The sequence below is a fragment of the Westerdykella ornata genome, assembly GCF_010094085.1.
Source record: "Westerdykella ornata strain CBS 379.55 unplaced genomic scaffold EI97scaffold_22, whole genome shotgun sequence".
In the NCBI taxonomy this organism is placed as follows: Eukaryota; Fungi; Ascomycota; class Dothideomycetes; order Pleosporales; family Sporormiaceae; genus Westerdykella; species Westerdykella ornata.
Genome location: NW_022986872.1, coordinates 85,514 through 111,703, shown reverse-complemented (window position 1 = coordinate 111,703; position 26,190 = coordinate 85,514). Strand labels below are relative to the sequence as shown.

General features: G+C 53.9%; 7 protein-coding genes across 7 annotated transcripts; 3 read left to right on the top strand and 4 right to left on the bottom strand.

Moving 5' to 3' along the window:
* Window positions 1-1,313: 1,313 nt before the first annotated feature.
* EI97DRAFT_382061 (galactose oxidase) lies at window positions 1,314-3,695 on the bottom strand (the record flags this gene model as incomplete). Its single annotated transcript, XM_033795837.1, has 2 exons — window positions 1,314-2,805; window positions 3,241-3,695. 2 exons carry the CDS (start codon window positions 3,693-3,695, stop codon window positions 1,314-1,316), a joined length of 1,947 nt encoding a protein of 648 aa, XP_033651597.1.
* A 2,277-nt stretch (window positions 3,696-5,972) lies between these two features.
* Window positions 5,973-13,971, bottom strand: EI97DRAFT_134826 (beach-domain-containing protein). The gene is made up of 4 exons (XM_033793154.1): window positions 11,222-13,971; window positions 10,758-11,167; window positions 10,232-10,709; window positions 5,973-10,181 (listed from the first exon to the last, which is right to left on the bottom strand). The coding sequence occupies exons 1-4, from the start codon at window positions 13,812-13,814 to the stop codon at window positions 6,061-6,063; spliced, it is 7,602 nt and encodes a 2,533-aa protein (XP_033651596.1). The 5' UTR covers window positions 13,815-13,971; the 3' UTR covers window positions 5,973-6,060.
* A 1,624-nt stretch (window positions 13,972-15,595) lies between these two features.
* On the top strand, window positions 15,596-17,678 carry EI97DRAFT_435426 (vacuolar serine protease). The gene is made up of 2 exons (XM_033798861.1): window positions 15,596-16,049; window positions 16,209-17,678. The coding sequence occupies exons 1-2, from the start codon at window positions 15,678-15,680 to the stop codon at window positions 17,457-17,459; spliced, it is 1,623 nt and encodes a 540-aa protein (XP_033651595.1). The 5' UTR covers window positions 15,596-15,677; the 3' UTR covers window positions 17,460-17,678.
* Window positions 17,679-18,614: 936 nt separating this feature from the next.
* Window positions 18,615-20,614, top strand: EI97DRAFT_451875 (general substrate transporter; the record flags this gene model as incomplete). The annotated part of the gene is made up of 4 exons (XM_033800380.1): window positions 18,615-18,801; window positions 18,890-19,633; window positions 19,690-20,327; window positions 20,495-20,614. 4 exons carry the CDS (start codon window positions 18,615-18,617, stop codon window positions 20,612-20,614), a joined length of 1,689 nt encoding a protein of 562 aa, XP_033651594.1.
* Window positions 20,615-22,079: 1,465 nt separating this feature from the next.
* On the bottom strand, window positions 22,080-22,574 carry EI97DRAFT_134659 (uncharacterized protein). The gene has a single exon (XM_033793153.1). It carries the CDS (start codon window positions 22,433-22,435, stop codon window positions 22,178-22,180), a length of 258 nt encoding a protein of 85 aa, XP_033651593.1. The 5' UTR covers window positions 22,436-22,574; the 3' UTR covers window positions 22,080-22,177.
* Window positions 22,389-23,965, top strand: EI97DRAFT_435423 (uncharacterized protein). The gene is made up of 2 exons (XM_033798860.1): window positions 22,389-22,965; window positions 23,099-23,965. Exons 1-2 carry the CDS (start codon window positions 22,714-22,716, stop codon window positions 23,699-23,701), a joined length of 855 nt encoding a protein of 284 aa, XP_033651592.1. The 5' UTR covers window positions 22,389-22,713; the 3' UTR covers window positions 23,702-23,965.
* On the bottom strand, window positions 23,828-25,953 carry EI97DRAFT_435422 (cytochrome P450). The gene is made up of 6 exons (XM_033798859.1): window positions 25,643-25,953; window positions 25,369-25,555; window positions 25,042-25,312; window positions 24,914-24,988; window positions 24,260-24,852; window positions 23,828-24,203 (listed from the first exon to the last, which is right to left on the bottom strand). The coding sequence occupies exons 1-6, from the start codon at window positions 25,893-25,895 to the stop codon at window positions 24,032-24,034; spliced, it is 1,551 nt and encodes a 516-aa protein (XP_033651591.1). The 5' UTR covers window positions 25,896-25,953; the 3' UTR covers window positions 23,828-24,031.
* Between the last annotated feature and the right edge of the window lie 237 nt (window positions 25,954-26,190).

Below are 26,190 nucleotides of genomic sequence, written 5' to 3'. Positions count from 1 at the left end.
CCTTTCCTTCGTTTTCCATGAGAGAAAGCCTTTGGTTTCATCCCGATTTTGCCGTTGTGGATGAGCCTCCAGTGTGGAAAAGACATGCAGAAGGGACGATGTCGCCCCTGCTGTTGCGAGCTATGCCTATTATTGGCGTGATAGAGTTGCGATGATGCCAATTTGAATAATCTGGGAATGGGATCCCGTCATCGTGCCAAATACCTGCACTATACACGAGTAAAGGACATATATGACGCAGAGGTTGAGGCACAAGAGGTCACTGTCGTCTAAGCCTTGTTCCTTAAGTTTTTGGAGAGCAGAGGCTCTTCTCGAAAAAGATGCTTGACACTGACTCGGTACAGCCATCACTCGGGCCTAAAAAAGGCTTTACACCGTCACACAGGAGATCTGGAACTCCCGGTACCCCTCAGCAGAAGGCGCAGCAAACCGCACGGACATTCAGGACTCGCCGTCAATGCGGTGGACATGACTCCATGGTCTCGGACCACCGACGAAGCTAACCAGTACCTCTTCTCGCAGATCGAGATTGACTTCGCCTTCGGCTAAGGTGGCATGTTCGAGTGAAGTCCTGGAAAAAAGTTGTTCGGCAATGTGATGGGCAGTATACTGTCAGAGTCGGCCTGTGCGGGAGGTGGGGGAGGGGTTCCGGAACGACTGGAACGGGGAGTAGGTGAGATGGGGAATAGGTCTGGGACAAGACCAGAACTGGAACACTGGAGGGCGCAGGATTTCATGCGCTTTCGGAGGCGAAGGTGGAACGAGGTTGGTATATATCAACGAGTTTTGAAATTGGATCGATAATGACAACCATCTGTGGGACTTGGAGGAACGTTCTGATAGACGACCTATCGTTGTTCAAATTAACATTGGAGGAATAGTACAGCTGCTGTGCATGTATATCCTGAGACTGGAAACTTCCTGTGTTTTCGTACCGGACTTCCAGCTATTTTGTCAATGCGCGCATGACTATGTGGTACTAGGCTGCGAAGGAGTCACAAGCAAGAGTGCCAGCAATTGCTCAATTATAGCAACTTGCAGCTCCTATCACTATTAATTAGCAGTATATGATATTTTGGCTGCAGAAGTATATGTTGACATTCCGCTGCCTTTATCTATCATCGAATAGATTGTGTAGATGAACTTCAAGCAATAATGTTTCGTGAATGAGCGGGCACTGAACCAGTCACCTCGGACGTGCTTTATAACCATTAATATTGAACCGTAACGGAGAAGATACCATAAAATAGCCTCGAAATCCATTAAGTCACCATTGGTTGCCATCCATCAGCACTCAACTGTTCTCCATCCCCTCACTGTAGCACCTTCACAATCTTGGCCGGACTCGGCGTCCCACTCCCATCCATTGCAAACAGATACCAATAACCGGGTAGCACCACCCCCGCATCCCCTGGCAAGGTAACACTGTACACATTCCCAGTCGTAGCCTTCGTAAATGTCAACGGCACCCGCCTCTGATCCGTATTCACCGTGTGCGTCGCCGTTCCCAGTCTTACTAAACTGAACGCCGTGACTGCTCTATCGGTGGTTACGCTGAACGTCCCACCCAGTTTCAAACTACCCGGCGCTTGCGATATACCTGGCCGCGCGCGCCGAGAGCCATCTGCATTGAGGAGGTAGGGCGGGACGAAGATTTCGCCGTCCCAGTGATTCGTGCCGCAATTCCCGCAGAGTCCACCTCCACCGTTCAGCACGGTCGCGTCGGGGAGGAGCAAAGCAACGGAGTGGTATGTTCTTGGTATAGCCATGGGATTCATCTGCGTCCACTGTCCCGTACTAGGCACCCAGAGTTCCGGCGTCTGCACGGCAGTTGCGTCACTGAATGGCTCTACCCACGACTGGCCTCCCGTTACGAAAACAGTGCCGTCTGGCAAGACAACCCCATTGGCGAAGCCGCGCGCAAAACCCATGGGGGCTGTTTGCGTGACGGTTGGGGTTTGTCCTGGGTTGTTCAGTGTAATGACGTACGCGTTATTGCGCGCTTGATCAGTCTGGTAATTCGCCGCGCCTCCCGCCGTTAGAATCTTTCCCGCTGGAGCGTCGTACATGATTGCATTTCCGTTCATGGCGTCGCCATCGTTAGCGCGGGTTCCGGCACCAGTGGTGGATCCAGCGCCAACGGTGTTGTACCAATTCATTGCTTTCGACGGCCCGGCTTGGAACACGGAGCCGTTCTTCCACGCAAAGAGCCAGGCGTGATTGTCGGCGCGGTAGACACCTCCACGGTCATTGGTCAGCATCGGAGAGACGAGGGCGTTCTGAATCAACGACCAAGTGTTTGCAGAGACGTCGTAGATTTCGCCATTCTTACCGCCGTTTCCGCCGCTCCAGGAGCCACCGATATTGAAAATCTTGCCATCCCAGGTGGTGGTCGTGGATTGGTAACCGCGAGGGATTCGCATGTTGGCTGCTGTGATCCAGGCGTCCGTGTCTGGGTTGTAGATGCTGGTTTTCTCGGCGTTATTTCCGCCGGTGACGATAATGCGGCCATTGAAGTCCATCGATATACCGGGGCAGAACATGTCGTGTTGGGTATTTGAGATGGTTCGTTGGGTTGAGGTGCCAGTCGCGGGATCATAGATAGCCGTCTGTGTGAATCCGTTGCCGCCTCCAAAATCGTCGAGTTTGTACGCACTCCAGAGTAGTATCTTTCCATTGGGAAGCACAGCAGCGGCGGCAGGTACAATCGGGAAATCGACAGTGTTGATCCAAAGTCCTTTGCTCGGATTGGGAGCAGTGTAAGCCGGAGCAATAGTGTCGATGAGATTGACTTCAGCTGCACTACTCCACTGCCCGCGACCGCCAGCTTCGGTCAGGGCGTTCAGACGGAAGTAGCGAGCTCGGATTCGGAATTGTGCGCTCTTCTCCAAGCCGTCGTCCGCCCACGTGCCGGAAGCGACTTGATTCCATGATGTACTGTCGTTGCTAACCTGAACGTTGTACTGGCCGATTCTACCGTTCCCGCCATCGGTACGTGGGAGATATGAGAGACCAGCAACGGTAATCTGGGCTCCTGCGTCAATTTGAAACCAATGCGGGAGAGAATCCACTTGACCACTGTATTTAGTGTGCCATATGGTGTTCTCGTTGCCGTCAATTGCATTTGTCGCCTGATTTCCGGCAGCGCTGGTTTCCTGGCTATCCACTGAGACCGTCCAGCCCGTTCGAGAGGCATATTTAATCTCTCCGAAGACATGTATCTCTGCCGCCGAAGTCCACTGGTTATTCGCACCTTGCGCCTCGGTCACCGCAGTGACACGTACATACCGAGCCTGCCTCGCCACGAAGCTTGTCTTCTTCGTCGTCGCATCGTTGACATAGGCACCGACGGCGACTCGATTCCAATTAGAGTTATCCACGCTGGTCTCAATGATGTGTTGTCCGATACGCCCATTTCCACTCCCATCCTGTCTCGGTTGAATGCTGACTCCATTAACAATATAGTTGCCCTTCATGTCGATTGTGATGGTGTTCGGAAGCGGATTATCAGGAGCATATTCGGAGTGCCAGAATGTGCCCTCATTGCCGTCAATGGCCTTTGCCGGCTCGTTGCCAGCATGGAAGCTATCTGCAGTAGCTTCCCATCCTGTTCTGTCCAGGGGCACACTGGCCGAACCGACTCTCTGGAGGAGAGAAAGTAAGCTGAGTAAGTAGAAGAAAGGAGCGACGGTCATCATTGCGATGCTGCATGTTCAAACTGCGCATATGCTGAGTCTTATATCGACTTGTGTAAGTCAACCCCTCAGCTATCCAGGTGCTTCCACTGCCATGTTGTCAGCCGAGACAGTAATGCCAATGAGATGGCCCCTAGTCAAGGAAATACTCCATCCTTGTCTCTATCCGCCGCCAGCCCGTGTAAGCCTGGTACCAGGATGCGGAAACTTCACGGACCGCGACCCGACATCCAGGCTGATGAACTTTTGACCAGGTTGGGACTCTACACACGTAGAACGGTTGTTTCTACCTCAGGGTTTCGTCCACCTCTACGGTCCACAAACCCGGGTGCAACCTAGACAATCGACAAAACGCGGCACGGGTAAAGCCGTACTCGGGACCGTATCTGTAGGTGGAAGGTAGCTATTATTGTCCGCCTCGAAAGTACGAAGGGGAAGGCCTTTCTTAGAGGATGGTTAGGCATGTGATTAGCCCACCATAGAAAGCGGCCCAGGTAATCATACACAATATGTAGACGGAAAGAATTCGCGCCTTGGTAGGTAGAGTCTGTATCTATCACGCAAATCTGGCTGAACGCGCGGTGTTCACCCCTTCATCTCCAGAAGTGCGAGTTGTAGGTATGTTAACTGAGGAGTTGATGCCGAGGCATGAATCAATTGCAAGGTGCTCATAGCTCGTACCATGTGTGACGCATCGATATGTCTTGCTGTCTTGCCTGCCTCTTCTATTCAGCGCCATTATCGGATGAGCGATGAACAAAGGAAGAAGGTCATTGTCAGATCAAGTGCACAGCCACACTGAGCATAACTGGAGAACCTCGCAGGAGAGATGTCGCATTTTCAGTCTCAATACGGAGTATCCCTGCGAGACGAGCGGCGATGGAACCGAGTATAGCTCAAGAGCTTTGCAAAACCATGGCATTATTGCAAGTTCGTGTCTGCACCCTAATTCGATCCTACGAATAGGCAAGCTGTGGGCTTGGCTAGAATCTGCCAATAACAATTCAGGTCACTCAGCGGCGGTGACAGGGTTCGTATCCGTCTGCACGTAAGCTGATGTCTGCACTTGTCCTTTGGGCGGGAAGGTGGGTAGGAGGAATACGTTCCGTTGCGACCTCGGAATGGCGAAAACTTGTCGGGCGATTGGAGACTCGGTGGTGCTGCGGTGGTAGAAGCGTGTGGCTGTCGATTTGGTTGTCCGAGAGCGGTATACCGTAAGGGCGCCTGGGCGAGCATTATGTAGGCAGAGAGTGGATCGAGAAGTAAGCGTGGGAAACTTCGAAAGTGTTGGCGGTTGAGTGCAAGCACGCACCAACCGTAACCCTAACCCCTCTTGACACAATTCCTTCTCCCAAACATGACAAGATTGGTGTCTGTATGATAATGAAGAAACTCCCCTATTCCCAATCTCTTCTCCGCTCGGCATCACGAGGCGACTTTTACGCTCCATACATCCAGACTCCAACCAAGAGCCAATCAGCAAACAATCATCATCCTATCCCCCAACACCCTCTCCCATGCCCTTTCTACCACCTCTCCCTTCATCTTTCCCGTCGCGGTCGTCACCACCCCATAATCTACTAGGCATCTCGAATTCGATCAGAATCGGTGAGATCAATAGTGCCGATGAACGCAATCCCACTCATACTGCAAACGATAACGTTAGCAGACCCCCTTTTTGTTCGAGCGATGCAGAAAAAGAGAGAATGGAAAGAAAACGAAAAGATCACAAAGCCAAGAGACACCCCAAGAAACAACAGGAGATACGACCACACACGACCGCAGTCAAAGGCCAGGCCAGGCCAGCCCATCCCAACCGAAATCAGATGGATCCATCCGACCAGAGAGAATGATACATGATTCCACAAGACAAAAGACCGACAGAGAAAGGCTACCCAAACCTTCGCACACCAAACTGTCACCAATCCAGACCCCCTCAACTTTTTCGAAGATCCTCCACCACCAGCGTCCCCATTCCCCCCATCCACTCCACCTGCCCTTCCCACCCCCTCTTCCTTCTGTACCACTCCCCGTTCCTTCCCACCCAAACCCCATGCTCTGAACCCGAACCAGAAACATAAGGAGACAAAACTTCAAAGAAAACGGAAAAACGTACCACTCTGCCATCATCATCCCCGGTGTAGACATTGTGCGGCATCGGCAATATACACGTGATTGGGGCCGAGACATTACCGCCGTCCTCGCGCGAGGGATCGGTGTGGTTGAGCAGTTTGAGGAGCGTGATTGTCCAGGCGCCGGTGCGGTCGGGGGCGAGGTGAAAGATCTGTTGTGGAAACAAAGGATGTTAGCTCAGATGGGCGACATGGAAAGCGTAAGTGAAGGCAGGGAAACAGAAGGGGAACTGTCAAACCTTTACAGTGCCGCGCCTATGCCCAGTGAAGATGAGTTCGCGCTCGCACCACTCATTCCCGACGCCTTCATAAACCGCAAGCGCGGTGATGCCATCGACATCCTCATCCCCAAGACATACTTCCTGGTCCATAAGCAACCTTCCATTGAGCGTGGTAACAATCAGCCTCGGCCCGCAGGCCAGAACGATATGTCCCGTGGAGTTATTAATACGGGCGGCCTGGACGGGAATGGGGTTGCTTCTCTGTGCAGGACCTAGATCGAGCTCACGGACGAACTCTAGACGATTAAGATCCCATAGGAAGACTTTTCCGTCGCTGGAAGCGGAGAGAAAAGCTGCAAGTGATACGGATGCAGCTAAAGTGACAACAGGGGTGCGGTGGCCGAAGAGCATCGTAGGGTTGTCTCGGCTGTGCAAGTCGATCGTGTGCTTGTCATTTCTAATGCCTTTCCACACTGCGACGGTGCAGTCGGTCCCCGCTGTTATGAGTGTAGAACCATCGACAAAGAGCGACGTTGCGAGTTGGCCGGAATGCAAGTGTTCGAACAAACCGAGCAACTTCTTCGAGCTGGCGTCGTAGAAGCGCACGGAACCGTCGGTAAAGCCCCACTCCATGTACCTGTCGTAATGAGGCGGGATGTTGTGGCGGAAAGGCCCCGAGCACAGGAGCTTCTCTTGCTTAGCGATGTACGCAAGGGACGAGACTCGGTCTCGACAGTCTAACAGAGTTCCTGGAACGCGAACTAATGCTTCAGCGGAAGTGTCTAGGCCTCTCACTTTACCAGCATTGATCTCTTTCTGCGGATGAGGGCGCTGGAACACCTGCAATGGTGTCTGGCCGAAGTTGTTGATGATGGATATATGTCTCTCACGTTCCACTTCGTCCAGTATGTCCAGGTCGACCGTGCCCTGGTAAGTCATGTGATGGAACACATTTGCAGCTTCGACAGCGGCGTCGCCGCGTTGCTTGTATCCGAAGATGAGGTCGATCCAACTATGAAGGTTCTGACTGACATATGGGCTTTCTAATGCTTCTCGCTGCTTCGCGATGAATATCGCCGGATCACCTTTCGCCCAAGGAGGCAGGATAACATTGTCGATGCCCTCGCCGCTCGCACGCAAGCCAAATTCGTAGCCATTCAGATTAGTGAGAAATTCTGGCAAGTAGAAGAACTCTGGAGTCAGCTCCCGGACATCTGCCATATTGGTCCTCGATGCGGAATTCCAAGCATCTGCTACTGAGTAAAACATGCGATCTGCGTGATCAAATTTGCCACCTTGTATCAGCGTAAAAGCCGCACAGAAGGGTTGCAACCGAATCAAATAGGAGGCGACGGTCGTTGCAGAAGAATAGTGGGTTCCATAATGGAAGGCTCTCTCCCCGACCTCTACAAGCTGCTTGTACCTCTCCCGAACCCTGGCCTCTCGTGCGGGATCCTGGCAGCCTATAGGTTTGCTTAAATCGCGAAAGGTTTTAGGGTTGCTGAGGTCCAGCTCTTCGCTTGTGTAATCGGCGATGACCCAAGGAAAGACGGGATATTGTGTAAGATCGTTGAAAGAGCGGCCGGCAAGCGTGTTGATCAGCATCAGGTAGTGGTAATTCGACATCTCACCCTTCAACCACTTCTTCGTGCCTGGATGCGTCGAACTTGAACCGAATGCAGAGGCAAACCGTGAGCCCAAGGTTTGCGGGGCCTCTTCCGGGTTATGTAGCGAGTCCATTCTCCAAGCTATCTCAGAAGTGGCCAGTAGTTCTGGCTTGGCCACATACGGTGCTTTACTGACGAGTTTAGAGTGTATGTCATTCCGTATGGCGCAGGAGATGGCAGTCAAGAGATAGCTTCGGCCATCATCGAAAAAAATCTCCATTGCCACATCTCGGTGCAGAAACCGTCGCTTGGAGATGCTGATGACTTCACTCCATTTCCAGCTACGTACGACGTCGCCCTCATCACGCGGCGCAGGGCGGCGATTGGTCACAGCCTTGTTGCCGGCGATGACCTGAACATAAGGGTCACGCTCGTCGCTAGGAGCTTGCCAGACCCGTACGATTTCGCCGTCCGATCTTTGGAAAAAGTCATCGAGAAGGTACAAGTATTCCTTTCCAATGATGAGGAGTCCCTCGACAGCTTCCAAACCAACGACCCTGGAGATGTTGCAGACAAACTGCACCTGCTCTCCACGATGGAGGCTTCGCATCACTTTCCGGTTTTTGTCTTCGAAACCGTCCTCGTCTTCATACATGGCGTCGACCATTTCGAAGTCTTCCCCGAGGTCTGAGTCCGGCGCATCTCCCTTCTCTGCCTTTTCTGCAGAGTTCATAGTTGATGACGGTCGCATATCCGTAGACTGGACTGAAGGCGGACCATTAGCGCCCTCATTTCCTGTACTGGTTGCGTCCAGCTTAAGTTTCGCAATTACAGCGGCAGGATCAGTATCCTTCCTCTTAGGCTGATACTTTCGAACACGCGTTATGTTGTCCACGATGATGCGCATGCGTTTGCGATCGCGACCTTCGGTTTCATCAAGACGCCACGTAGGTCTTGGGCTGGGCTCAAATAAAGCGCAAGGGCCGCGAAGCTGTTTATCGAGCCTGGCAATGACAGTGGATAGGTAGGTGATATTGTCTTGTTGGTCCTGCATGACGCGTTGATGTTTTATACGCTCGGAAGCGTGGATATTGGACCGCCAATGGTTAGTCGACTGCTCATGGCTCGCAATGATTCGCTCAGCGATCATGTCTTCACTGTGCCACTGTCTCAATCTCTCTTTCCGCTTCAGGGTCCGTTTTTGGGCCGTCTCTTCTGTTCTCTTGTTCTGCTCATGGGCAAAGTCTTCCCAAGTTTTACTCAGTGTACCGTAAAAGAATGAGTCTAGTTCCGATTTGTTCTCGTCGAACCACTGTAGAAATGTATTATCGTCCAACTCGACCAGTTTTTGAAAGCCAGCGCGGACGTCTTTCTTGTCGGACTGAAAGCCATGACTGAGAATGGCCGACGTGTCCTCCGGCTTCTGCACCAACAGCAGCCTCCAGAAATTCACGGCCGCTAAACGTACCGAGGGGACCCCCGCAGAAAGCTTCGTGTACAGGAGGTAGCAGATGAGCTTCAGGAAGTGTCCCTCGGCGTTCTCGGCAGATAAAATGATTGGTTGCCAGTAGACCATCTTCTCGATTATGCTCGCTGCATGAGGATAGCCGTCTGGCTCATCACTCTCAGCAAGGCGTAGAAGAATTACGCGTAGGAAAGTAGTTCGGATGATACCCACGGCTTGGCTGCAAAGCCGGACAGACTTCAGCCTCGACACTTCTGGCCGTTCCAAGTATTCCAGCAAGAATCCCGCGAAATCAAGTAACGGTTCAGCACCGTTGAGGAACCAGCCTTCGAAGATTGCTTCGGATAGGTGGGAGACGAAGCGGGCTAGATTTGTGAGCACCCGAGGTTCATGGAGCAGCTTCTGGTCCAGCTGCAGAGAGTTGGAGAGTGATGATAGAGTCTGGCGAAGGATGTACGATTCGAAATATGCTTGGTGCTCCTGAAAACCAGGCGGAGTTTTGAGGAACAAGCCGAGGCCCGCGAAGTCCTTACGGTTGAAGATCTGATCTTGGAAGACCCCTAACACGACCTCTAACGCAGCTTCTACGACTGTACTGCCCACCCTCACCGGGATCGGCCGCTCTTTGAGAGAAGAAGAAACCCGGGGATTGGACGCGACTTGAGGTATGGCATCTGCTGAGATGAGCACAAAGGAGGAAGCCCTGCGGAAAGGGGCAACTCGTGGTTGTGCGGCTGACGCAGATGGTGATAGGTTGACATTGGTAGTGCGGACAACGGGTGCTTGTTGCCCATTACTCTTTGAGAGGGGCTTGATAAACACATCCTGCCCCTCAAAGGTCAGGGCTGATCCCCTTGACAGGAGCTCTGTTTCGGCGCTGACGCTGTCCGAAGTAACAATCACTGGATACAAAACAAAGAGCAACTCTTGAACGTAGTTGGAGGATATCGAATACTCGCGGAAGATATCGCTCCTCGAGTGCAATTCGGACAAGAACTGTATGACGGAGTGGAGAACAGCAGCATAGTCATTTAGCCTATCCGATTGAGATGGTGGCACATCTGATAAGGGTCAATAGCAGTTGGCTGAGAAGGGGTCTTCTGTTACTCACCCACCGGAGACTGCTTCGCGTTGAGTGACATTGTTCTCCGTCGCCCACGAGTTACTGGAGCATCGCCCTTGCTGTCCCCGTGGGGCTCACTGGTTGGGTCTGCTCGATCACGAACAATGGCACGCAAGCCGGTGTCTAGCATAGCCACAATGACGGGAAATACCTCGGGATATACGATACGAAATCGAGAGTGGGACGGGCTAGAGATGAAGACATCAACTAGGTTGAAGGTGTCGAAGTCACGCTCGAAGTCAATAGTTGATACATCGCGCCCGAGAAAGATCGCAAAACAAATTGTCCAAATGCCGGGAATATTCCACCAATGCTTCAGTCGATGCTTCATAAGGACGAAACCCCCGCTCTTCTCAGCGAACTTGCGAACATAATGTGCGCCGTTGGCTACCAGAAGTCGAGCGAGGATCTTGGCGGCCAACACCACGACGCGTTGGTCCGGTTCCGCAAGGAGATATAGAAGCCACTATAGAAGATAAGTACTGGTACCACCTAGGCCTGCGGATGATCTTACCTTGCCAGTGACGTGCTTTGCGAAGCGGTGGATGTCGCTGGAATTTACGTCGTCGCACAATAGTTCACTCAACATGTTTAGAATGGCGACTCCCAGTTCTCCAAGTGGTAAAGCTGACGGTTGAGACTGGTACTGACCCGGACTTGTAGACCTGGGGGTAGAGCCAGCAGTTATGCTTGGCGACCTGCCCTTGCGAAGCCGCAGGGCGCTTGCTTTGGGTCGCAATGTGCGTTTTGCGTACGCTGCACGATTATCGTGCAGGGCATACGTGACGAACAATGACAGTGACCGCGCATTCTCTCCGTTGAAATTAATCTTGACGAGCACTTTGAAGGCTTCCAGGAAGAGAGGAAAGGTCTGCGGCGAAAAGCTCTCGCTGTTGAGAGTGTCGGCGAGTCTCTTGACCACTCCTGTATCTCACGTCAGTCATTACAGATGACACGTCAGTCTTCAGTGTGACATACTAATGCGGTGGAATCTTTTGGCATTATAGTGATGGAACTTGCTGCCTTTAGCAAAATGAACAAATTGACGGTAGTACAACTTTTGAGTCTCGAGCGAGGTTGATTGTCTCCAGATGTCCAGGTCCACAAGCAGCACCCTGTAGGCTAAAGGGCTGATGATCAGAGATTCCGTGGGTTGTCTTTCGTCGTAACCGACGAAGCGGAGGATCACGCGAAGCAGTTCCAGCGTGAATCCTTCATACTCCGTGGATGACAGGTCCATGTCGGGTAGACCGTTCATCCCAACTTTCTGGCGCAGCACTTCGGACAAGACGGCGAAACCGTTGTTTTGCTCGACAGCTTCGCAGTTGCGCCAGTTCCCTTGGACAGATTCCAGGAAGATTTCCACAGCCCGCAAAACTTGCTGCAACGTCTTTGCAGACTGCACCAGCTTAAAGCCAACTGCGGCGCAGCCCCCAAGCCGCCAAATAGCGTCATCCAGAGGCTGTGGAACCACGACCACAGGGGTGCCAGACAGCCTGCCAAACCCACGCGACTGTGATAGAGCATCGTTGACCGACGGTACGGCGGCATTGATGATGATAGGGGTCCCTTCGGTTCGGGTGAGGCGATGTAGTGCTTGCGCTGAAGGTTTGGAAAGCGAGTTGATCAACTGCGACTCGTCGATGGCATTCCGGTCGTCGTCATCCAAGACTGACGTTGGGGAGAAGCTGAGCAAGATCTTCGACTCAGGCACTAAATCGCTGGCATTTGACTGGAGTGCGACAATGAGTTCCGAGCGCTCTTCCTTGCCGGGATGGAGGATCTCGTTTCGCACGTGCAGTTCGGTCGAGGTGCGGTACGTTTGGAACGACCCCAGGCGGTCCTGGAAATTCCCATGGTACCGTGGGCCGAGCCTGCTATATACTGCAATCAATTCATCCGATAGCGGTTCGGACCATAGATGGAAGGAGGCTAGAGAGAGCTTGGATTGCAAGATGTTTCTGCCGAGGCGAGGGGACAAGTCCCTCGGCGTACCCAGAAACGCGAACAATTGGTGATGGCTCGAACCGCTCGAATTTAGCGAAGCAAAGCTTTCCTGACTCCCGTCCAGGACGGGCGGATGTGAGGGATAGTGGGCCTTCACGGTCTCTGTGAATTCGCCATCGATGTAGAGGGACGCTTTATGGGCACCTAGGCCAATTGGTTTTGCACGCCGATGAACGAGGGCGATATGATACCATTTGCCTTGCTCGAATCGTGGCGCCTTCTTAAAACGCACGCTAGGTGTCACGCCCGCGGCATGGCCCATATATGTCTGTAGGATGAAGCATCTAGTGTCTTTCTCAAGGTAAGCCATTAGAAAACAGGTATGTGTATCATCATAAGCGCCAAAGATGGTAGTGTGGCAATTGGGGTCATAATTGTCTACTCGCAACCACGTTGCAAATGAATAGCCACTCCCTGGGGAGATTGGTGGAAAGGGTCGGCCGATATCAGGCAACTCAACAGCACTGAATCCGTCAAGTGAAAGGTCGAATTGGATGAATGGAGGAGCACGTGAGGCTCGGATAGCGTGGAGGAGGAAGTCAGCAGCTGCGTCCAGCGAGGCCGCCTTGCGTACGATGGAATAGGCATCGTCGAGAGAGGTGATGCCGTAGTCGATTAGTACGCTCGCAATGTCGCGAAGAAGACGTGCCTCGGTGGGAGGGTAATTCCTCTCAAAAAGCAAGGGTAGAATGTTGCTTAATATGCCAGTGACATGCAATGCAGCCTTGTTGTAAGTCGACATTTGTACGATTTCGAGCATGGCGAGGAGGACGCAGAGGGAAAGCGTCCTGGGCGGAGTGCCCGATGCTTCGTCGTGCGGAAGTCCGCACCAAAAGTGCAATATGACAGGCACGATGTCCGGGTTCTGTAGCACCTCTGTGCCACTGAAGATGGTGCGCACATGACTTCGCAGCGCTTCGAGCATTGGTTGAGCCCCGTGATCCTGAGGGCTAGCCTGGCTGGCTTGGATCGTTTTGTCCATGTTCCTGAAGATGCGCGTCATGGCCTCGTCGCCCATGGCAAATGCGAAAAGGCAGCCGAACAATTGTCCCTGTGCGGCGTGGTCGAGCGTGCCATCGGTTTCCCAAGTGGAGACGCCCGTAGTAGCCAGAGCCTGTTGAAGAGCCATCCAGCCGCCGTTTTCGACACGCTTTGCAAAGAAGCGCTTGTTCCCTGCATGGCCGTCCAATGCATCCGAGAGCACGTCGAGGGAGGCTTTGATGACTTGGAAGAAATGTATGCTGTCGGCAGGAGGCAGGTCGGAGAGGGGATTGAAGCGGGCGAGGGAGCGGAGGCTCTGCAGCAACACGTCAAAGCCGCGCACATGACGGAAAGCGTCCTTTGTGTGAGTGTGCTCGTGGAAATCAATGAGCAGCTGGCGCATTCGACGGAGGGCAGCGCTTTGGGTCTGCAGGAGGGTGGGGCCGGGGGGAGAGTGGTGTGAGGGGTCGGAAGCCCGAGTGAGGTCGTCTGCCAGGCTGCGCAGTTCGGCAATCTGGTTGTTGATGGGCGGCATGCGCGAGGCGGCGGTCGAGGACCTATGGCGGCGGGCGACATTGGCCATGGCTGCGGTTGTACCTAGGTACCTAGGTATGGCGCTCGCCGGGGCCTAGCGGGTGTAGTAGTAGATGGGAGCGGCTGATGCGGGGGAGGACATGGAGGGGAGGGGAGGAGGGCGAGAAGTGACGGTCATGGCCTCGTCGTTCGATGTTTTTTTTTGGGGGGGGGGGGAGAAAGAGGGACCGTCTGCGGAAGAGGAGCGGGCTCCTCGCAGCGAGGCCTTTCACTGAAGGGACGGCGGCCCTGGTGAAGCAGGGTGAGGGAGGGGAGTCGAGGGTGGTTGAGAAGTTGGACGCCTGCAGGATTGGCAGGCGGGTGCCGTAGGTATTGTGTACTGTGTACCTACAAGTAGATGGAGCTTGGACCCATGATGTGAGAGGCATAGATTCATGTGAGGTGAGATGCTTGGCAGGGACGGGCGCAGCGACTGATGAGCGCTTGGGGACCTCGTAGAGGCACAGCACGTACGAACGAGTACATGGCACGATCACACGATTCCAGGGAGATGACTTCTGGTGGGGGAGGGACGACTTTTCTGACCCTCTTCTGCGGAATGCCCATTATTGGCCCATATACTGGTACATAGTATATCCCTACACAGTACTGTGTACTGCTATGTGGAGACAAGCACCAGCCATCACTCATCACAAAGCCATCAACCTACGACACAAAACCCCACATCACAGCCACACATCTGCCTCTCCTTCGGTCACCTTTTTGGTTTCACCAAGATATACGGAGTACTTAGTCATCTGTCCGACATCGTCTGCTGTAAGGAACTGGGCTGCGACCGAGGTAAAGCAGAATGGGAATCCGAAACAGGTCGCAGGGCGACGAGTACCCAGGTACAGATACGTCAGTACCGTGTACACAGTATGCCCATCTCCAAGGTTGGAAAGGCAACCTTGGACATTTGGAACATGCCCAGCTGCCCAAGGTGAAGCGGACGGCGAACCCGTGACGTGCGACATCCTGAAGCGGAATGGCGCAACAACTACGGTGGACTATTAGCAAGTATAGTGCCAAAATTCAATTCTAAGGTTGCGCGGTAAACCTGCAAACCTACGTCTAGGCAGTATAAGTTTCTAGCCTACTTACGTAGCAGATCTATATAAAATAGCAAGTATATAAGTAAATAAGTACAAGTAGAAGAGGTATAGGCGGGCAGGTGCAAGTATGCAGGTATAGGGAAGGAGGGGCAGGGAGATAAGTACAGGCAGAGAGGTACAGGCAGACAAGTACCCTATACTGCGTACTTGTACTGTATATTTATACTACGTACTTACTCTACGTACTTGCTCTACGTACTCACTGCGTATTTATACTGCGTACTTGCTCTACGTACTTGCTCTGCGTACTTGCTACGTATATATACTACGTCCTTGCTGCGTATATACGCGTACCACGTATATGCACTGCGTATATATACTGTACAAGTGCTTACGTTGCGTACTTGTACTGCGTACTTGCGCTGCGTACTTATACTGCAGACTTGTACTGCATAGGTAGGCTAGGAACTATGCTGCGTGTACGTAGGTTTGCAGGTTCGCTGCGCAATTGGATTTTGGCACTATACCTGTTAATAGTCCACCATAAACAACCCCAGCCTCGCCGCTCCTGCCTGGATTCGTGGTCAGCTGCGGCAAGCTTGGGCCCGGGGCGGTGCGGGCGGTTCATAGATAAGAGCTCCCCCGAGCGCCGAGTGGAGCTCCCTTCACCAACCCCATCCCCTCACCTCCTCCTCCTCCTCCTCCTCTTCTTCCTCCTCCTCTCCAAACCCCCATCGTTTCTCTTCCACTCTTCTTCCCCTTTATTCTTCCCCTGTCCGTCTGTATTCTGCACCCAACTTGCCCCCATCGCCGCCATCATGAGGTACGCTACCCTCGCTCTCTTGCCGCTGCTGGCTTCAGCGTCGCCCGTCGTCATCGACACCATCCACAAGGATGCCGCCCCCATCCTCTCCTCGGTCCACGCCCAAGAGGTGCCCAACTCGTACATGGTCGTCTTCAAGAAGCACGTCAAGCACACGGATGCCCACCACCACCACAGCTGGGTCCAGCAGATCCACTCCAAGAAGCAGGAGGAGCGCATGGAGCTGCGGAAGCGCTCCCAGCTCCCGCTGACCACCGACGACGTCTTTGACGGCCTCAAGCACACCTACAACATTGTCGGAAGCCTGCTGGGCTACTCGGGCCACTTCGACGACGAGACCATCGAGCAGATCCGGAGGCACCCTGATGTGAGTCACCCCCATCTGCCGTGCACGCATGGTCCCGTTGGCTGCCTCATGCCGCCATGCGTGATCGCACGTGATCGTTTCATCACCATCACCATCCCCGCTTATAGCCGCCTGCTCTTCACACCCTGTCCAAGCATAAGCTAACGGTGCTTGCCATAGGTGGATTACATTGAGAAGGACTCGATTGTCCATACCATGGAGAAGCCGGGCAAGGAGGAGCACGAGACGGAGAAGAACGCCCCCTGGGGTCTGGCTCGTATCTCGCATCGCGATTCATTGAGCTTCGGCACCTGGAACAAGTACCTCTACTCTGCCGATGGCGGTGAGGGTGTTGACGTCTACGTCATCGACACCGGAACCAACATCAAGCACGTCGACTTCGAGGGCCGTGCTCACTGGGGCAAGACCATCCCTCAGGGCGATGCTGACGAGGACGGCAACGGTCACGGCACCCACTGCTCGGGCACGGTGGCCGGCAAGAAGTACGGTGTAGCCAAGAAGGCCAACATCTACGCCGTCAAGGTCCTTCGGTCCAACGGCTCCGGCACCATGTCCGATGTCGTCAAGGGCGTCGAGTATGCCGTCCAGGCTCACAACGAGGCTCTCGAGGCCGCCAAGAAGGGTAAGAAGAAGGGCTGGAAGGGCAGCGCAGCCAACATGAGCTTGGGCGGTGGCAAGTCCACTACTCTCGATCTTGCCGTCAACGCCGCCGTCGAGGCTGGTATCCACTTTGCTGTCGCTGCCGGTAACGACAACGCCGACTCGTGCAACTACTCCCCTGCCGCTGCTGAGAATGCCGTCACCGTCGGTGCCTCTACTCTTCTCGATGAGCGTGCCTACTTCTCCAACTACGGAAAGTGCAACGACATCTTCGCCCCTGGTCTGAACATTCTCTCGACCTGGATCGGCTCCGAGCACGCCACCAACACCATCTCGGGAACGTCGATGGCCTCCCCCCACATCGCAGGCCTCCTGGCCTACTTCCTCTCCCTTCAGCCCGCAAAGGACTCGGCCTATGCCGTTGCTGACATCACCCCCAAGAAGCTCAAGGCCAACCTCATCTCCATTGGCACCGTCGGCGCTCTCAGCGATGTTCCTAGCAACACCAAGAACATCCTCGCCTGGAACGGCGGAGGCTCCTCCAACTACTCTGACATCATCAACAAGGGTGGCTACACCGTCAAGAAGGCCGAGAAGAAGGAGGATAGCATCACCGTCACCATTCCCTCCATCTCCGAGATCGAACAGGATATTGAGGCCGAGTTCGAAAAGGCCAAGCAAGCTGCTAGCCGCACTGGACACAGTCTTCACGGCAAGTTGGAGAAGCTCTCGGAGGAAATCGAGGACTTCGTTGCGGGCGAACTTGAGGGATTCTTCAAGGAATTCAAGGAGCGTGTAGCTCGCGAGTAAGCATCATGGTTGACCTGCTTTGGTTGTATTTCGGAGCTGTACGAGCATTGATATCCAGCCGTCTGCGGATGCTGGCATACTGAGCGACGGTGGGCGCACCGCCGCGCATACATTGGCACAAGGGGTACACAGACGGGATCTGAGATGGGGTTCATGTGGGCGCCGGATATGAGTTTGCATCATCGATTTCTCTTACTTTTGGGTCTTGGAAGATTTCTTTACATTTTTGTCTGGTTGCGTATACACAGCTCCGTAGGTAGCGGAACTTTGCTGAAACGGGGGAATGCAGGCAGTGTCAATATCACTCTTCCTCCACCAAAGCGCTACTTTGCTCTGATGTGATGCTGTACACCTCTTCCAGATCCGACGAAGCTTAACTACCTATTATCTATTGCCCTCTTTTAGACCTCTGACTGGCATGACCTCGCAGTTGCCAGATTTTGTCGTTGCAGGAATAATTGATGGGTGTCACATCCTGTTTACACGAAGGCCAATTGCAAACTTGCCTGACAATCTCTCGCACATGGTTACTTGCCATGCAGTCATCGAAGTTGTGTACAGAATTGGCTGGCGATCTGGCCTAGATGACGCAGAAGCATTCCTTCAGTATGGCACGTGGACGTTCATGGGCATCTTCCCCAGACGAAGTCATCGTGTCTCACACCGCATTGAGCGCAAGCAGATGCAAGAAGCGTCGTGGAAGTCTACTGGCAAACAAAGGAAAACCGTCAGGCCGAGGGACGCTGCCGACTGGGTGACCATGACCCCAGAGCCAATGGTCTTTGGGAAGTCGAGTTTACATTTCGCCGCAAAGGGTAAAGTTGGTGTTGTCCATCGCCATGTCCCAATGCGGCACAATAAATAGAGGTCAATTTGCTCAGCAGGTCCCTCGCGCTTTCACTCTCTCTCACGATGGTTGCCCACGCGCACATTGACGGTGTTTTTCTGGCCGCGAGCGGCCTTTCCGTCGTTTGCGTTGACCGCTCCGGGAAATTGCGATATGTACCACCCGTTTTCCCTCCTCACATTCCTTCTTCCTGACTCCTTGCATCTCTCCCACGACACTCAACCATACCAAGCTCACTCACCACACTGCTGTGTCTCTCCCCTGCTTACACTTTCACCCTACGGTAGGACCTTGCATACTCAGTAACCATGGCCATCTGGGCTCCGACTTCAAACCGCCCGCAGGGCTCCGGGCTTCAGCGGATTGAGGCGCCCGTCACCATGCGCGGCTACCTTCTCTGCGTCTTCGCTGCCTTTGGCGGCATCCTCTTTGGATTTGACTCCGGGTACATCTCTGGAGTTCTCGCTATGAAGTACTTCAAGCAGGAATTTGGACGTGAGTGACTGGTGGCCACTGCACCGCACCGTATCTCAGTGATACGACGTGCTATTATGAAGAATGCGAATGCTGACCCGGGTACCAGGTCCGTCTACCGACCCCACTGCCTACCACGGTCACATGTATACCACTGGCGAGAAGTCTCTCATCGTCTCCATTCTCTCTGCAGGGACTTTCTTCGGCGCTCTCCTCGCAGGAGTTCTTGCGGACTGGATCGGACGCCGCAGCACCATCATTGCAGGATGCGCCGTCTTCTGCGCCGGCGTCATTCTCCAGGTTGCTTCGACCACGGTCGCGCTTCTCGTCCCAGGCCGCCTGATTGCAGGCATTGGAGTTGGCTTCGTCTCTGCCACCATCATCCTCTACATGTCTGAAGTCGCACCCAAAGCCGTCCGCGGCGCCATTGTCTCCGGCTACCAATTCTTCATTACAGTTGGTCTCCTCCTTGCTGCCGTCGTCGATCAGGCCACGCAGAACCGCATGGACTCGGGCTCGTACCGCATCCCCATGGCCATCCAATTCCTCTGGGCTCTCGTCCTTGGCATCGGTCTCTTCCTACTACCGGAATCGCCCCGCTACCATGTCAAGAAGGGTCACCATGAAAGAGCTGCCACGGCATTGGCAACGCTGCGTGGTCAGGCCGTGGATTCGCAGTATATCAAGGATGAGCTTGCTGAACTCGTGGCCACGTACCAGCTCGAGGCGCGGATTGAGGGCGGCTGGCTCGACTGCTTCCGCGGCGGATGGAAGCCTTCCGGGAATCTGCGACGAGTGGTGCTCGGAATGGCGATGCAGATGATGCAGCAGTGGACGGGCGTGAACTTCATCTGTACATAACCCCTCCCTTGTTCTGCCGCCCCCCATGCTAACAACAAACGTCTCCAGTCTACTACGGCACCACCTTCTTCCAACAAGTCGGCCTCAAAAACCCCTTCGTCATCTCCATGATCACCACCGCCGTCAACGTAGGCAGCACACCCCTCTCCTTCTGGACCATCGAGAAGCTCGGCCGCCGCCCCTTACTCATCTACGGCGCCATTGGCATGGCTACATGCGAGTTCATCATCGCCGCCGTTGGCACTGCCGCCGAGGGCTCCCAGGCTGCATCCTACTGCCTCATCATCTTTACCTGTGTGTACATCTTCTTCTTCGCCAGTACGTGGGGGCCTGCTGCCTGGGTCGTCATCGGCGAGATTTTCCCGCTGCCGATTCGAGCAAAGGGCGTCGCCTTGAGTACGGCGAGTAACTGGCTCTGGAACTTTGTGATTGGGTATATCACGCCGTATATGGTTGACCCGGACGAGGGGAATCTGAGGAGCAGAGTGTTTTTCGTGTGGGGCGCGACGTGTGCTCTCTGTGTAGTTTTTGCATATCTACTGGTGCCGGAAACGAAGGGGTTGAGCTTGGAGCAAGTGGATCAGCTGCTGGAAGAGACGGTGCCGCGAAGGAGCGCTGCGTGGGTTCCTCATGAGGCTTTTGCGGTGGGCGAGGGGGAGGCTGCTCTTCATCGACGGGAAGGCGGGGTTGGTGGTGTGGCTCGAGCGAAGGAGGACGGTGAGGTGGATAGTGTGGGGAATGTGAGTGGTGGCGAAGGAGGTGCGGCGGGGTGGGAGCGCACCGAGGCGAGGGTAGAGAGTGTCTAGAGTCTAGAGGGAAGCTGTGGCTGCGGTTGCAAGAACATGAAGTGAAGGTTGCTGGGCACCGAGACGAAGACTGGTATACGGAAGAGGCTGAGTTCGGAGGGAGTGCGAGGTGGGAGCTTGGGTGGATCGAACTGCTTGTAATAACTCTTTGGGTCTTTTCTAGTTAACCCCTGAATATATACTACTATGCAAACTCGTATCGTGGTACATCTTGACGATGTCCCTGCCAATGGACGAGTTTCTGTGCACGCGTATCCGCTGAAACCGTGGTTTTGGTTCGAACGGGCAGGCAGATGAAGTAGTCGTCGACGACAAAGTTGACTCCCTTGCTCGCAACATTTTGGAATGCGCGGAATCATAAAGATGGCTGTCCGTTGAGGAAGGGAAAGGTGTGAGCGTGCGGATATATCGAGCTCCTCCGTTTGAACCCAGGTAGGATTGAACCGCTTGCGGAATCCAAGGAACCAACATAACATAACTCACAAATGCCCAGGAGACTTAAACTGCGTTTGTTGTATTCAGAACCTTTGGGCCTTCATGTGTTGTAGAGTCGTTTTCTCCGTTCATGAGTGAGCAATGAAAAAGGCAACTGAAGAGGAACGTATAACGCATGTCCAAAACCATAGAAACGTTGCATTGCAGGCCACTTCGACAACTGTAGTATATTTCAGAGTAGCTCACTGAGGCAGAGGTGTCAAATCAAAGATGCTCACACCAAAAACATGGAACCCGAACCCACGACTGCCTTCAGCTATCTTTCTCTACGCAGCGTGCTGCTAGCTCAGTTTGAGCCAAAGTGTACTACATCGCCCTAGACTTTCTTATGGGAAGAGGTGAGATGGCTGGTGAAATGCACTTCAGGAGTGACATAACACTATCCCAAACCCTACCGAATCTGTGCATTTCGAGCTCCTTATCCTTTTGAAATTGGCTTTGTGGGAATTTAACGGCAGATAACTTGGAAAACACTGTCCCACGGTTTGCCTAGCAAAAATCAAGGTTGGAAACATAGGCCCTGAGTGATTTTCCGCGATTCAGCCCTACGGACTTGGCGACATTCGTCTTCGGACCTTTTCACAGTAGTCTATGCGCTTCTGATTAATTCATTGCTCGTGTCTCATTACTGTTCTCCTCCCATTCGCTGTGTTGTGCTATGCAGGCTGTTCGTAGCACAGCCAGGAATCAGGTAGATTGACTGGCGTGCTGCGTAGAGTTCGTCACGGTGCGTGAACATCAGCACAGAGTACGAGTGTACGACCATGTTACAAGTGTTACTTCCTCGCAGCCAGACTAGACTATCTATTGTCCAAGTCCAACTGCAGCGGTGTCTCGTTGCAAGTACACTGCAAGTATGACGGTTATCACAGCCACAGCCATTCTATTAGTGCATCCTTTGCAAGTCGGAAGTCGAAGCGGACCCTCTATCCCAAACTCATCTTGTGTGCCCGTGTATCGCAGTTCCCTGTCACTCAATGACTTGGGGGCTGAATGTCCTCCGAACCTCGTCTCCGATCAGCCATTCAATCATATTTGAGTCCCTAGCTTGATGGGTAACACTAAGCTTACCATCATTACCTACAGTACCTTTGTCCTACTTACCTAGGTATCCGTCGATCGGAGCTGAGAGAGGTCGCAGAGTCCATTGTGCAGACACTGCATTTTGATTTCGCCTCTGCGCAACCTTATATACAACCATTGGCCGCACAGCAGAGTACGGGACGACCGGTATCCTAGCAGGTCAGCCAAATCACGAATACGGGATTGGCGGCATCTAGAATATCTGGGGTGTGCATAAGTACTGTACGTCCGAAGGGTCGGGGGTCTGATGAAACGGAAAACCCCCGATCGAGATACGCCGAATTACCTCGACGCGGGACGTGTGTTCCAAGTCGACGAAGAAGCACAGCAGTAGAGGTGCATTCGGCGATATAAAGAGAGATGTGTGGGTATTTGGGTTGTCTCCACTTGATTTTCTTGCATACCCGCATTCTTTTCCTTTCTACTCTTTTGTCTCCAGCTTCCAGTATACCCGTCGTACGACTTTTGTGCTAGTAGTGAAGCAGGCGATTCAGCAATTTCGCTAGCCTCATTTTGATTTTGCATCATTTTGTTTTCTCTAGAATAGATCACTGTACTTTCCCTTTTCTGTTTCTCTTCCCGAGGCCGTCTCGTTGATCACTTTCCGACTTCTTTCTTTCCGCCAAATCATCAATCTACCCAACCACTTGGAATAGATAGTCCCCTTCAACAAAATCGCCACTGTACCATGGCAGGCCTCCTCCTCGCGGCGCTGGGCGTGTGCCTCGGCCGCAGCATCGAAAAAGCATGGTACACGCTCGAAGACCGGCGAGACCGGCGCAAAGACGAGAAGCTCGAGAAGCTGGAGAGCGACAAGTTGGGCATGGCGATGGGACCTGGGAACGGCATGATGCCAGGAGTAGGCAGCAGGAGGAGGGATGTGGGGATGAGCGAGAAGGAGAAGAGGGAAAAGAGGGACAGGACGGCGAGTGTCTTCATGGTCTGTATTCCTCTCCTTTCCGTTCTTGTCTGTCTGTGTAGCATTCTAGCACATTGCCCATCTCCTACCGTGGTTGACCAATGGCCTACCCATACCCATCCCACTACACCCCACTGCTAACCCGTCCAACCAGGACCCCCTAGCGCCCAACCTATACGACCACTCAGCCCAACTCTCACCCACCTACGCCCGAGCCCGCCCACGCACCTCTCCCTCATCATCTTCTTCTCCTCCTCCCTCCCACCTCCGTCGCTCCCGCCTCAGCAACCTAAGACAACGACACAGCCTCCTCGTCCTGCCCTCCCGCTCCAGAAACAACAACAACAACCGCCACAGTTTTGCCGCGGGTGGTACTAGCAGCGGGATGGAAGCCGGGAAAAGAAGAAGCAGAAGCAAGAGAACGACGTGGCACGGCTGGGCGGCTTTGCACGCGCATGCACATGCGCATGGGGAAGGCGATGTGTTTGGGGATTACGTCGCTCTGATTGAGGAGGAGGGCGAGGAGGGAGGGGATGGGTATGACCATGAGCAAGAGGTAGAGCAGCACGACAGTAGTGAGAAAGTAGAGACGGAGAGAAGGCAGGAGGGGGCCAGGGATCGAGTGGCACTGCGACGGAGGAGCGTGGCTGTTCCAGCGAGGCGAGAATGGCGAAGCAGTTGCGAGACGTTGGTCGCTTGTGGCTGTCGTGTAGACCGTGGAGCGGGAGGGAGCAAGATTGGGGCTGCTCAGATATGATCTTGTCTATGAGGAAGAGGGAAGTGGGAAGAATATATATACGGGACGAGGCTCATCTTTTCCAACCCTTTAGCGATATTCACATGTAGGGGATGCCGGGTATACGTTGTGAAGGGAACAGCTCACTGGAAGTCTCTGGCCCCCGACGCAAAAGTGCGATGCTGGTATTCAGCTATCTTACCCATTTTTTTCTCTTCACGTTGAATAACAGCTTCTCCCGAACCTCGTAAACATTAGATCCCACCAACAGTCAACCAATCCAAGACATCTACAATCATGCGTCGAATCTGCGAACAACATGTTTCTTCCTGTACTCTCTCGTCCCCGCGGTCAATCACGCGTCGACGTGACAAAAACCCTCACACCCTTTGAATCCAGCCTCGGCACGGGAATGAAAAAGTCGTGGGCAACGCGTACATCGCTCTCGTCGGCCTCGAACAGCTCAAACTTGTAGCGGCGGAACATCATCCCCAGCGTGAGGTACAGCTCCACCCACGCCAGACTGCAATCCTCCAGTCAATCATCCGACATGAAATGTCGCGGGACAGGAAAACTCACTTGATGCCCAAACAGCTCCTGCTCCCCTTCCCAAAGCTGACCAAAAAGTGCTCCAGGGGGAGCCCATCGCTCGTCTTGGGGTCATTCAACCACCGCTCGGGGATATAGCTATAACTATCCGGGAAGATGTCTTCGTCGTGCGAAACCTCGGGAATAGTCATGGCCACAATCGTCTTGGGTGGGATGACCCATTGCTTGTACTGAAGCGGCTTGTCGTAGGTGCGCGGGTTGCGAGCCGACAGGCCATACGACAGGCGGACGGCCTCCTGGATGCAGGCCTTGAAGTAGGGCAGTGACTCGAGCTTGACGAGGTCGAGGTCGGCGCGGTTGGGGAAGGCGGCGACGAGGTCCTTGTGCAGCCGCTCGTAGATGCGCGGATTGTTGATGATGTGAAAGCAGGCAATGGTAAGAGCAAAGGCGGTTGTCTCGACCCCACCTCCAACGACGACTTGGGCTTCATCGGCCAGGCGTTGATGGGTCTTGTCTTCAGGGGGCAGTTTGCTGTCGAGGATTTCTTGGAAAATGGTCCGTTGCGCGTCATTTGTCTTGATATCCTCGCCTTTTAGAGTGCGCCCAATCAGAGCCCATTGGTCCTGGAGGGGTTAGCATTGCCAGTGGCATAGATATCGAGCCGGACTAGCAATCATCACTGACCCGTTTGAACTGCAGCAAGGGCTTGGCGGCCGGTTGGATCCACTCGGTGATGAAGTCTGGAATTGAGTTCATGATCTAAAACCAGGAAATTAGCCCCTGTTGTGGTTTTTGAGCTTCAGTCGACCTACCGGGAAGATGGAAGGGAACTGGGTGGCAATATGGCCTGTAGCGCCAATCTTCATGAACGCGTCATGAAAGGAAGCAAACTCGGGATGCTCGAGCTGCCCATAGTTGAAGCCGAAGAAGTAGTCCATGATGATGTCGCCGGTGAGGGCGGGAAATGCCAGAGACAGATTCAAGGGCTCCTTGCGGGCCTCGAATTCCTGCATGCGAGCCGAAAGGGTTTCGACGTGGCGGTAGATGATGTGGATGAAGCTCAAAATGGAGCGGCGGGAGAACCTGCATCGTCAGTCAGACAACACGCTATGCTCGTAAAGAAGGAGTCGGCCACTGACATGGGATTGATGGCGGCACGTCTGCGCTTGTGGTGGTCGGCCTTGACGGTGGCGATGAGGCCATGGGGACTGCCGAAGCGCTTGTCCCATCCCTCCTTGTCGAGCCTCTGGTTCTTTGCATAGAACTGGTCGAAGAATCGGCTGTCTCTGATATGGAGCTCATGGGGGGTGACGCGGATGATGGGTCCTTGTTAAGGCAGATCGCTTTCAGCGGCGAGGGACACAAACGGGGAATTGGTGGTCGTGTGTAGCACCGAAAGAGGGTGGGACATACCATATTTGTCATGCAGGTCAGTGATTTTGCGCGAGTACTGGCCTTTGAGGACAATCTCGTAGTAGGCCTCATACCACGAAGTGAGGGCAGCGAGCTTAGGACCGGGGAATTTGGCCAGCGGGTGCAGGTAGAGACGGTAGACGGCCAGAGCGAGCAAATACGAGAGTGCAACGGCGCAGGCGACGGTGACGGGTGAGAGGGTCAGGGGGAGCCCACTCAGAGCAGCGGTGAGGTGGTCGGAGACCGGCAGCATGGTTCTTGAAGTCGTCTGAACCAACCCAGCACACAGCAGTCCCAGTCAGTTGGCGGGTGGGAGCAGCAGTGGTTTTGTCGAACAGCAGCGGCTCCCATGTCCCCCTAGGCCCAGGCTATCCGTTGCCGTGAAGGGGTTCATGAGGTATTATTGGCACGACGTGGCTGGCAAGCGTCCGAAGCGTCCGAAACACGCGCTGCACGAGGGGCCAGGGCTCGCAGGTGTTGATCCGTGGGAGCAGGCATTTTCATCCAGCCGAACTGGCAACCATGCCGGGTTGGTCGCGGATGTCATG